The sequence below is a fragment of the Salvelinus fontinalis genome, chromosome 20, assembly GCF_029448725.1.
Source record: "Salvelinus fontinalis isolate EN_2023a chromosome 20, ASM2944872v1, whole genome shotgun sequence".
Taxonomy (NCBI): domain Eukaryota; kingdom Metazoa; phylum Chordata; class Actinopteri; order Salmoniformes; family Salmonidae; genus Salvelinus; species Salvelinus fontinalis.
This window is the reverse complement of record NC_074684.1, coordinates 4,073,834-4,086,869: the sequence shown is the minus strand read 5'-3', so window position 1 is coordinate 4,086,869 and position 13,036 is coordinate 4,073,834. Positions and strand designations below refer to the sequence as shown.

At 44.3% G+C, this 13,036-nt stretch overlaps 1 protein-coding gene across 3 annotated transcripts in view; it reads left to right on the top strand.

The window, feature by feature from the left end:
• Nucleotides 1-5,023: 5,023 nt before the first annotated feature.
• LOC129817161 (utrophin-like) overlaps nucleotides 5,024-13,036 on the top strand; it is a 189,775-nt gene continuing 181,762 nt past the window's right edge. For all 3 annotated transcript variants that reach the window (XR_008753666.1, XR_008753665.1, XM_055872132.1), the window contains exon 1: nucleotides 5,024-5,883. Coding sequence is in view for 1 of the 3 variants with exons in the window: in XM_055872132.1 (XP_055728107.1) it covers nucleotides 5,740-5,883 (144 nt within the window). In the remaining 2 variants the exon portion in view is untranslated. The remainder of the gene's footprint in view (nucleotides 5,884-13,036) is intronic.

Genomic DNA, 13,036 nt, shown 5'->3' with positions numbered 1-13,036 from the left:
TTGTTTGTGTCGGTGTGTTTTGGGGTTATGTGTGCGTGTTTTAAAAGTTGTAAGGTGACAGAAAATAAAGGGAACTGGGATGTAGCGGTATATGGTTTAGATGAGGGGCTGAAACACAGAGGTTTCATCTGTTCACAGATTAAATACTATAGACTCCTACAGAAATGCGATTTCATTCAGCTACCATTGAGTTGTGCTTTTTCATTGTGTTTTTCTAGGTTAGTCTCACTTGAAGGCGCATTGATGCTCTAAAAACAGCCTGGTCATACATGGTCTCCTACGTGGGCTCTTTTCTCCATCTCTGCTTCCACCAATAGGACGCCCACGTCGTTGTCATTTCAAATGGAGTTTTCTGGAAATTGTTTTTTTTTCTCCATTCTACCCTCTACCCCTTCTTATCCTCTCTCCCCCTTCTCCTCCTTCCGGTGGTGTGAAGTAAATGCTTTCAAGTACTACTTAAGTCGTTTTTTGGGGTATCTGTACTTTACTATTTATATTTTGGATAACTTTGACTTCACTACATTCCTAAAGACAATTCTGTACTTTTTACTCCATACATTTTCCAGGACACCCAAAAGTACTCGTTACGTTTTGAATGCTATGCAGGACAGAAACGGTCCGATTCACACGCTTATCAAGAGAACGTCCCTGGTCATCTCTACTGCCGCTGATCTGGCGGACTCACTAAACACAAATGCTTTGTTTCTGAATGATGTCTGAGTGTTGGAGTGTTACCCTGGCTATCCGTAAATTAAAAAACATGAACGATTGTGCCATCTGGTTTGCTTAATATAAGGATTTTTTATTTTTTTTTCTCCCCAATTTTGTGATATCCAATTATCCCATCGCTGCAACTCCCATACAGACTCGGGAGAGGCGAAGGTTGAGAGCCATGCGTCCTCCGAAACACGACCCTGCCAAGCCGCACTGCTTCTTGACACACTGCTCACTTAACCTCGGAAGTCAGCCACACCAATGTGTCGGAGGAAACACCATACACCTGGCGACCGAGGTCAGAGCGTGACGGGTCAAGGACATCCTGGCCAAACCCTCTCCTAATCCGGATGATGCTGAGGCAGGTAGCCTAGTGGTTAGAGCATTGGGCCAGTGACCGAAAGTTTGCTGTATCGAATCCCCAAGCTGACAAGGTAGAAATCTGTCATTCTGCCCCTGAGCAAGGCAGTTAACCCACTGTTCCCCGGGCACCGAAGACATGGATGTCGATAAAGGCAGCCACCCACACCTCTCTGATTCAGAGGGGTTGGGTTAAATGCAGAAGACACATTTCAGTTGAATGCATTCAGTTGTACAATTGACTAGGTATCCCCCTTTCCCCAATTGTGCGCCGCCTCATGGGGCGGCCGGCTGCGACACAGCCTGGGATCTAATATAAGGAATTTGAAATGATTTATACTTTTACTTTTGATACTTCATTACATTTTTGCAATTAGATTAACTTTTGATACCTAAGTATATTTAAAACCAAATACTTTTAGACTTTTACTTAAGTAATATTTTATTGGGTGACTTTCACGTTTGCTTGAGTTATTCCTACTTTTACTCAAGTGTGACAATTGGATACTATTTTCACCACTGCCTCCTTCTCGATTATTTCTCTCTCTGGCTCTGTGTCTCAACTTTGGGGTAAGATTGATGGACTGCGCTCAGTGCTAAAGGGAAACTGGATTAATGAAATAGAATGAATGAGAAAGGGGAATGAGAAAAGAGAGGGACGTTGTAATGAGAGGAGGGAGCAGGACAGACTGAAGGTGGTCAGTGAGATGGGTCGAAAGGAACCTGGAACCTTCCTTCATTCAGAGTGACTCGTCTGTCACCAATTAATGTCAAGTCGGTCACCTTACCTGTGTCTCTTATGGAGAGGTTCAATATAACTACAAGTCACATTCTTTCTTAGGATAGTAATTGCTCGTTAGAAGTTTGGTCTTCGAGAGGAGCCATAGAAAGACAAAGCACCTTCTTATTGCAAGAGAAAAAAATGGCATAACATTTTTGGGGGAACCTTATCACAAATTGTCTTGCAGTAGGAGATTGTTTGAGGTGAAAGAAGTAGATGGTTATCTTTGTGTGGTTATCTTTCTGTGCTAGCCTGTTTCCCTACGCTGGTGTAGTGCCATATTGTGTTATACCATGCTAGCCTGTTTCACTCCATGTTCTGCTGCAGTGACTTCATGTGAAGCCAGCATGCAGCCTGTTTGCTATTAGTCACTGTCACACAGGAGCACAGGGACACGCACAGCACAGAGAGAGAGGGCAGAGTGCAACACATACACACATACACATACACACAGTACCAGTAAAAAGTTTGGGCACACGTACTCATTCAAGGTTTTTTTTCTAAATTGTAGAATAATAGTGAATACAACATTATGAAATAACACATATGGAATCATGTAGCAATCAAAGAAGTGTTAAACAAATCTAAATATATTTGAGATTCTTCAAAGTAGCCACCCTTTACCTTGATGACAGCTTTGCACACTCTTGGCATTCTCTCAACCAGCTTTACCTGGAATGTTTTTCCAACAGTCTTGAAGGGGTTCCCACATATGCTGAGCACTTGGACCGCAGAGTGAAGGAAACGCTGCAAACAACTCATCCTAAGCCATCTCAACTGTGTTGAGGTAGGGTGATTGTGGAGGCCAGGTCATCTGATGCTGCACTCCATCACTCTCCTCCTTGATTGTTCCACTAAGCGCAAACCAGATGGGATGGCGTATCGCTGCAGAATACTGTGGTAGCCATGCTAGTTAAGTGTGCCTTGAATTCTAAATAAATCAGACGGTGTCACCAGCAAAGCACCCCCACAACATCACACCTCCTCCATGCTTTAACGTCCATTACTCGTCTTTCTTGGCCCAAGTAAGTCTCTTCTTATTATTGGTGTCCTTTAGTAGTGGTTTCTTTGTAGAAATTCGACCATCTGCTCTGAACAGTTGATGTTGAGATGTGTCTATTACTTGGTCTGAACTATTTATTTGGGCTGCAATTTCTGAGGCTGGTAACTCGATGGTTTTTGCGACTGACCTTCATGTCTTATTGAAAGGATGAATTGTCATTACTCTTTGCTTATTTGAGCTGTTCTTGCTGTAATATGGACTTGGTATTTTTAGAAAATAAGGCTATCTTCTGTATACTACGCCTACCTTGTCACAACACAACTGATTGGTTCAAATGCATTAAGAAGGAAAGAAATTCCACAACTTAACTTTTAACAAGGCACAGCTTGCATTTTAGATGACTACCTCGTGAAGCTGTCATAAAGGCAAAGGCTGGCTACTTTGAAGAATCTCAAATATTACATCTTTTTTTATTTGACTTTCTTGGTTACTACATGATTCTATATGTGTTATTTCATAGTTTTGATATCTTCACTATTATTATTCAATGTAAAAATAAAGAAAAACCCTTGAAAGAGTATGTGTGTCCAAACTTTTTACTGGTAGTATAGATATATATATATATATATACACACACACACACACACACCAGAGTCCGGGATGGCAAAGGGTGTAGTAATGCTAGACAGACAGGGCAAAGGGCACACTGTGGGAAGGAATTTAGCCTACGTGTAGCTCAGATGTTTCCACCTTGATATGGACTATGTGTGCAAAATGCTTAATTGGCTCATTGTGTTATATACAGTACCAGTCAAAAGTTTGGACACACCTACTCAATGGGGTGGAGGGTAAGTTGAGGCACAGGGACAGGGTATTAAGCCACCTACAAATTGCTGTACTGAATTAAATACTACCACTACCTTGTTAAAACCATGTCTATCTTTATTTCCCAAACATAATTAAACACAATCACCATCGCTTTTTTTGTTGTCTTGTAATCGTTTTAGGCATTTATTAACACAGGCTTAACACCTAACAAACACTTTGTACTTTTTTTTAAACACTTTGAACATGCCCATTATGGGGTATGTGTGTAGATTGATGAGAATTATTTTAAATAATATTTTAATTCATTTTAGAATTAGGCTGTAACGTAACAGAATGTGGAAAAAGGCAAGGGGTCTGAATACTTTCCGAATGCACTGTGTGTGTGTGTGTGTTCCAGTCTATATAACAAGGCATATCTGTACAGAAAACACAGTACGGATTTTGCCCTGCTCAAACATTAGCTTTCATTCTGCACTACATTGGAGTCGCAAGCCAAACATTGCTGTCAGTGCATGTGAACATGATGCTTGTTCCCAAGGGGGTTCATATATGCTAATGCTAACGGTCTTATTGGAAACTCAGTGCCGTCGGTGGAATAACTGGCCTAGCTAACGGTATTCCCTTCTGTAATTACCTTAGGAGAATCAATACTGTGTGGGATGAGTGAATAAACGTATGGCAGGCTCACCCCAATTTCAGATCTGGCTATGTAAAGCTCTTCACAAAGCACTCAATGATCATGTCGCTTTCTCACATGTTTAACTGAGCGTGAGTGTGTCTTTGTGTGCATGATGTATGTGTGTGTAAGTCATGGGGAACTGAGATGAGGCAGTCCTGGTGTCAGAGTGTTTTGTCTGTCGCGCTGGGGGAGTCCTTAGGTGAAGACACACGGGTTCAGATCGTGAGTGCAGGAGAAAGTAATGTTTCTGAATCGATTAACACAGAAAATGACAGATGCTCCTACTGCATTCATTCCTTTCCACATGTCTTTTTGTTTATCTTTCATTCTCTATCCCTTACTTTTTTTTCTTTATATTCCCTCTTTCATGCACTCACCAACTGTAATTTCATGCACTCACCCTTTTATCTGCTTCTGTCTTCCCTTCTCTCTCTCTCGGTTTTTAATTCTCTCCTTCCTTCCCTGTTCCCATATCAGACTGCTCTCTCATCCCTCTGTATCTGTGTCAGAGCATACCGTTACGTCTGGGACACCACACACACACTGCTGCCCCCGCTGTGTGCGAGCTGCACGCTGTGCATCTCACTGGTGCTCGCTCTCTCTCCCCTGCTCTCTCTCTCTCGCTCTCTCTCTTACTCACACTCTCCTTCTCCCTCTTTCACTCTCTCCCTCCAGCCCAGTCAGCCGTCCGCTCTGGCTGGTGTAGTGTCATTCCCCCCCTACAGCTGAGGGAGCTTCTGTCTTCTGTTAACCCAGCGCTCCTTATCCCCCCCTCTCTCTCACCCTCTCTCTCTCTCTGTGTTGTCCGCTCGGAGTGCTTTCCGTGGAGCACCACAGTCTTTATCCCACTCCCGTCTCTGGCTTTACAGTGAGCCGTGATCGGCTGCTTCAGAGCAACTTCTGCCTCCCTCGCTCATCCTTCTTCTCTTGGTTTGCTATGTCGGCAGATTTTTCTCTTTCGCTTTTCTTTTTCTTCTTTGACCCCTGGCTTCTAAAGGGGTAACCACAGAGTGACATCTCTTTTTGGAGTAGTTTTGTGCCCTGGTTTGAGTGTGTGTGAATGAGAGTGTTTCAGATTGCTTAAATGCCTGAGCACGAGTGTGAGGGCGCATGAGGGGAGAGTCTGAGGGAGATTGTGTTTGACTCTCTGAGTGTGTGTGTATGAGAGAGAGTATTTGCTGTAAGAGTGCGCATGTGCCGTGATTGACCGCGCACTGTGTGTGTGCCAGTATATACGCTTTTGCGGGGGCATGCCGATCGGCTTGTGTGTCTCAGACAGTGTGTGTGTTCACGTCACACTGTGACTGCTGTGGTGCATCTCTGGGGGGAGGAGGAGAATAGGATATGAGCGGGCCTGGGCAGTGCTAGAGGGCCATGCAGACTCTGAGCAGGCTGCAGACCTGTGGCACTCGTGAGATGATGGCCATGGTCCGCACCTCCCTTCAGAAAGTGGTGGTCTTCCTACACAGGCTCCAGAGAATGGCCATCTCATCCCCACGTTATCACAAACTCTGCAAGGTGAGTCACAAAACGAAAGACGGAGAGTAAGAGTTCTGTCCGGCGCTCTTTCATCCCTGTTTTCAGTCATTCGTTCATTTGTTTCATCTGTTCATTCAGTGTTTTGGTTCGGTAATGTGATCGAGTTGATTAACTGTGTGGCTTAGTTTGGTCATCTTGTTGGTTTGGGGGCATTTTTGTAACACTTTTTTGTCTCTCAAGAATGCCTAGTTTTATTCATGGCTTTTGATAAAGTTGTATGTTTCTGGCATAGTTTTGAGTGAATTGCTACTTTTGTTGGTTTGCTGGTTATTAATTTATAACATTGTTATATGATTATATTACCTCACCCCATCAATCAATCAAATGTATCTATAAAGCCCTTTTTACATCAGCCGATGTCACAAAGTGCTATAACCCCATCACCAAGTCTTTTCACACCTCTGACTATTTTGGGGCTTGCATATTTAAATTGTGACTCAGGTTTTTGTCAACAACTCTCTCCATCCTGTTATCTGTTTGGGAGAGTGTTGACGCCTGTGGTTGTCATCTCCACAGTGTGTGTCTTCATATTCCTGGCTGGATACGGGACTGATTTACTGCCTCAGCTGCACGTCAAGTAATCAGGCTCTGCTGTGTGTGTGTCTGCATGTGTGTTACTGCCTGTGTGTACAGTCTTGTCTCCGCTGTGGTGAAGTAAACAAAGTAACAAGGTAGAGAAGTTGTGAGGTGTGTGTGTGTGTGTGTGAGTGAGCACGTGTGTTGTGAATGCCTGAACCACCATGGACTATGGTATGCACGCTGTGAGTAAGAGGTACAATGAGTTTGCATTTGTAATAAACTGTAGACTACTTGTTATTACACTGAAGGATATATTGCGAGGTTGCAAGTGACCGCTCTAGTCAGAGACACTGCAGCCGACCTGTGAAAGATGGACCAGCTGCTCAGGAGGATTAGAGCTGGCCAGCTGCAAACACAACTGTTTGTGTGTGTGTTTTTGTTTAACTATCCGTGTGGGTACCAGAAGTCCTCACAAGGATAGTAAAACAAGGAAAATTCAGACACGTGGGGACATTTTGACAATCCCATCGAAGAAAATGCTATTTTAGGGTTAGAATTAGGGTTAGGTGTTACAGTTAGGGTTAGAAGTTAGGGTTAGGTCTAGTTTTATGGTTAGGGTTTGGGTTTATGGTTAGGTTAAGGGTTAAGGTTAGGGAAAATAGGATTTTGAATGGGAATAAATGATTTGGTCCCCACGAGGATAGCAATACAAAGCTGTGTGTGTACAGTGGAACCAATTATCATTAGGAAACAGCTGCAATCACGCTTTAACACGCATGTTAGCCTTCGATTTTCTCCCAAGGCAAATCTCCCTCTTTCTCTCTCCAACTCTCACTCTCGGACTTTAATTTTACCTCTCTCATTTCATCTCTTGCTATATATTCTCTCTTGCTCCATTTTTTAAATCTTTCTATAACCTATGATATGGATTCTCTATTTGACATAAACACGATCAGACCCAGGCCGTGTCTGAATACCAATACTTGCTTTCTAAATATTATGCATTTTAGGTATGGGAAAATATAAAGTTTTATAGTATGTGAACTTTTAAGTGCTTTAAATGGCAGGATGTCATACTCATCTGTAGATTAGTGAGCGCAAACAGAAATTTACAGAAACAGAGAAAGTGCATAATTGACAGAATGGGAGAGTTTAAAAAAAATAATATATTTCCCTCTTTCACTCGCTGGTTAATTCCCTTGAACAAAGTAGGCACTTGTTCTTTGCTCATCTGCGTTGGTTGAATCTCCCTGTGAGCAGCCAGCCTCGTCTGATCACTACTCTGTTACTACCATCTCCTGTTAATACCACTCACTCCGCACTTTCCTAACTTATCATAATACAGACCTATGCATTCTGCACTTGACCACCTTCCCTTGGGTTGCACCAGTCATTCGTCGCTCGTTTAACCTCCCTTGGAAGGAGCCGACCGTTCTCCTACCCTCCCGCACCCAGTGGGAGAAATCCATCATTTTACACTCAATTACCCTCCCCTGGGTCGCATCAGACATTCTGGGCTCGTTGGGCTCCCCCTGAGAGGATCAGTCATTCTGGGCTCGTCTGGACTCCCCTGGGTGCGCTCACTGGCCGGCCGGCGGTAACAGTGCTTCTTGATGATGAATGTGCGCTCGGCTTGCTCTCTCTGGGCATGTCTCGCTGTTACCTGGCTCTCCGTCTCAGGAAATAGCCTGGCCTCCGGGCTGACAGTGCTGGCCATAACCCTATACCAGGGATCATCAACAAGATTCAGCGGTGGTCCGATTTCTTGAGCGGATGGACAGGGGGCCGGGAACATAATTACAAATAATTTATAGACTGCAACTTGACCGGGATCAGAAAAGTTGGGGGCCAAGTAAAATCACCCGCAGTGTGTGTGTGTTCGTGTTTGTGTGTGTGTGTGATTAGTCTGGTGTATTTGTGCTGGAGAGCATCGAAGGTCCCGATGGCTATTTGCATTGCACTCAGCTCTGTTCTGTCTGTGTAATCACTGTCTGCAAATATGCTGAAGGGCACTCTGGTCTCAGGAGGAGTGTCCTCTTACTCTCATTATACTTTCTGGGGAGTTTGTGTGTGGTGTGAGAGAGAGAGGGAGAGACAGAGACAGCAAGAGAAAGAGAAAGTATCAGGGAGAGAGAGTGCGCATAAACACTGGCAGATGCCATCTTTAAAATAGCCTAAAGCAGCAATCCATCCAGTTATATTGTCCCTTCAGTACCCTAGCCCTGTGACTAACACATTGGCCCCTGCTCCTACTCCACCCCTCCATTCACCACCCCACTCCCGCTCAGTTTTACCCCATGCAGGGTGAGTCAGCCCTGGGCACAGAGTGCAGCACCTTTGCTTCTCTGTCCTTGTGCTCCACCAGGACCAGGACCCTGGGTCATTAGTATGCGTTACATCAGTGGCACAGGACCGCAGGAGTGTGGACACGCATCATTCCCCCTGGACTAGGTGGCCAGGTCGGGCTGTTTGTCTTGAAACACACATTCTTACACTCAACACCGACTTGCACGCAACACACACACAGCTGTGCTACACAATGCAAGGTGACATAGTGATGAGTTGTGAGAGAAAATGATATGGTAACAAATTCAGAAGTACCAATCATTTGAATTAATTTACCAACACTCAGAAAAGCCCAAGGACAATAACTTGAAATGAAGCACTGATTTCTGCCATTACCTACATGTGGTAGGTATGGTAAATTACTTGATCTTCCCGCATTTGATAATTGATTTATGGCTCAAATAATAACTGAAGGCAATTTGATTTCAACTGTCACTCAAGTTATAAAGTGTCCATTACCTTAAGTGAATGCATTGCAATGGAGTGAGATGAAAATAAGTGTCGTAAATTACTTTGAATGCTTGATACACAATATATACAAAAGTATGTGGACATGCCTTCAAATTAGTGGATTCGGCTATTTCCGCCACACACGTTGCTGACAGGTGTATACAATCGAGAACACAGCCATGCAATCTCCACAGACAAACATTAGCAGTAGAATGGCCTTACTGAAGAGCTCAGTGACTTTCAACATAGCACCATCATAGGATGCCACCTTTCCAACAATCAGTTCGTCAAATTTCTGCCCTGCTACAGCTGCCCAGGTTAACTGTAAGTGCTTTTATTTTGAAGTGGAAATGTCTAGGAGCAACAATGGCTCAGCCGCCAAGTGGTAGACCATACAAGCTCACAGAATGGGAGCGCCGAAATTGTCTGTCCTCGGTTGCAACACTCACTACCGAGTTCCAAACTGCCTCTGGAAACAACGTTAGAACAATAACTGTTCGTCGGGAGCTTCATGAAATGTGTTTCAATAGCCGAGCAGCTGCACACAAGCCTAAGATCACAATGCCAAGTGTCGGCTTGAATGATGTAAAGCTCAATGCCATTGGACTCTGGAGCAAACTGAAAGCACATACCACCGCATTTAATCATGGCAAGACAACAGGAAACATGGCCCGAAAACAAAGTGTAGTTATTCCCTCCGTAAGGCAATCAAACAAGCAAAGTGACAGTATAGAGACAAAGTGAAGTCGCAATTCAACGGCTCAAACACGAGATGTATGTGGCAGGGTCTACAGACAATCATGGATTACAAAAGGAAAATCAGCCCCTTCACGGACATCGACGTCTTGCTCCCAGACAAATTAAACAACTACTTTGCGCGCATTGAGTGCCACTGACATGGCCCGTTACCAAAGACCGTGGGCTCTCCTTCTCTGTGGCCAAAGTGAGTAAAACATTTAAATGTGTTAACCCTCGCAAGGCTGCCGGCCCAGACGGCATCCCTAGCAGTGTCCTCAGAGCATGCGCAGACCAGCTGGCTGGTGTGTTAACGGACATATTCAATCAATCCCTATCCCCAGTCGGTTGTCCCCACATGCTTCAAGATGGCCAGCATTGTTCCTGTTCCCAAGAAAGCTAAGGTAACTGAAATAAATGACTATCGCCCCGTAGCACTCACTTCTGTCATCATGAAGTGCTTTGAGAGACTAGTCAAGGATCATATCACCTCCACTCTACCTGTCACCCTAGACCCACTCCAATTTGCTTACCGCCCTAAAATGTCCACAGATGATGCAATCGCCATCACACTGCATACTGCCCTATCCCTTCTGGACAAGAGGAATACCTATGTACGAATGCTGTTCATTGACTACAGCTCAGCATTCAACACCTTTGTACCCTACAAACTCATCATTAAGCTTGAGACCCTGGGTCTCACCCCGTCCTGTGCAACTGGGTCCTACCCTCACCCCAGGTGGTGAGGGTAGGAAACAACATCTCCAGTCCGCTGATCCTCAACACTGGGGCACCACAAGGGTGCGTTCTCTGCCCTCTCCTGTACTCCCTGTTCCCCCATGACTGCATGGCCATGCACGCCTCCAACTCAATCATCAAGTTTGCAGACGACACAACAGTAGTAGGCTTGATTACCAACAACGATGAGACAGCCTACAGGAAGGAGGTGAGGGCTCGGAGTCTGGTGTCAGGAAAATAACCTCTCACTTAATGTCAGCAAAACACAAGAGATGATCGTTAACTTTTGTAAACAGCAGAGGGAGCACCCCCCTATCCAAATCGAAGGGACAGTAGTGGAGAAGGTGGAAAGTTTTAAGTTCCTCGGTGTACATATCACTGACAAACTGAAACGGTCCACTCACATAGACAGTGTGGTAAAGAAGGCGCAACAGGGCCTCTTCAACCTCAGGAGGCATAGAAAATGTAGCTTGTCACCGAAAACCCTTAATAACTTTTACAGGTGCACAATTGAGAACATCCTGTCAGACTGTATCACCGCCTGGTACGGCAACAGCACCACCCACAACCGCAGGGCTCTCCAGAGGATGGTGAGCACAACACATCACCGGTGGCAAACTACCTGCCCTCGAAGACACCTACAACACCCGATTTCACAGGAAGGCAAAAAATATCAGCAAGGACAATAACCATCCGAGCCACTACCTGTTCACCCCGCTTCTATCCAGAAGGCGAGGTCATTGCAGGTGCATCAAAGCTGGGACAAAGAGATAATAATAGTAGAGAGAATTATTTATTTCAGATTTTATTTCTTTCATCACATTCCCAGTGGGTCAGAAGTTTACATACACTCAATTCGTTTTTGGTAGAATTGCCTTTTTTTATTGTTTAACTTGGGTCAAACGTTTCGGGTAGCCTTCCACAAGCTTCCCACAATAATTTGGGTACATTTTGGCCCATTCCTCCTGACAGAGCTGGTGTAACTGAGTCAGGTTTGTAGGCCTCCTTGCTCGCCTACGCTTTTTTGGTTCTGCCCACAAATTTTCTATAGGATTGATGTCAGGGCTTTGTGATGGCCACTCCAATACCTTGACTTTGTTGTCCTTAAGCCATTTTGCCACAACTTTGGAAGTATGCTTGGGGTCATTGTCCATTTGGAAGACCCATTTTCGACCAAGCTTTAACTTCCTGACTGATGTCTTGAGATGTTGCTTCAATATATCCACATAATTTTCCTACCTCATGATGCTATCTATTTTATGAAGTGCACCAGTCCCTCCTGCAGCAAAGCACCCCCACAACATGATGCTGCCACCCCCGTGCTTCATGGTTGGGATGGTGTTCTTCGTCTTGCAAGCATCCCCCTTTTTCCTCCAAACATAACGATGGTCATTATTGCCAAACAGTTCTATTTTGTTTCATCAGACCAAGGGACATTTCTCCAAAAAGTACCATCTTTGTCCCCATGTGCAGTTGCAAACCGTAGTCTGGCTTTTTATGGCGTTTTGGAGCAGTGGCTTCTTCCTTGCTGAGCGGCCTTTCAGGTTATGTCGATATAGGGCTCTGTTTACTTCGGAAATGGATAATTTTGTATCTGTTTCCTTCAGCATCTTCACAAGGTCCTTTGTTGTTGTTCTGGGATTGATGTGCACTTTTCACACCAAAGTATGTTCATCTCTATGAGATAGAACGCATCTCCTTCGTGAGCGGTATGACAGCTGCGTGGTCCCATGGTGTTTATACTTGCGGAAAATTGTTTGTACAGATGAACGTGGTACCTTCAGGCGTTTGGAAATTGCTCCTAAGGAAGAACCAGACTTTTGAATGTCTACAATTTTTTTTCTGAAATCTTTGTCACGGCCGTCAAAGGAAGTAGACCATAGCACAGCGTGGTGAGCGTACATATTCCTTTTATTTAGGATGACGCCGACATTCTTTTTTTTAAACAACCGTGAAGCTTAAGACTATAGTGCCACAAACAAAGACAACTTCCCACAAAGAAAGCAGGGAAAAGGGCTACCTATTAGAGACAATTAGAGACAACGATAGACAGCTGTCCCTGATTGAGAACCATAACCGGCCATTACATCGAAATACAAAATCATAGAAAAACAAAACATAGAATACCCACCCCAAATCACACCCTGACCAAACCAAATAGAGACATAAAAAGGCTCTCTAAGGTCAGGGCGTGACAATTTTGGCTGATTTCTTTTGATTTTCCCATGATGTCAAGCAAAGAGGCACTGTGTTTGAAGGTACGCCATGAAATACATCCACAGGTACATCTCCAATTGACTCAAATGATATCAATTAGCCTATCAGAAGCTTCTAAAGCCATGAG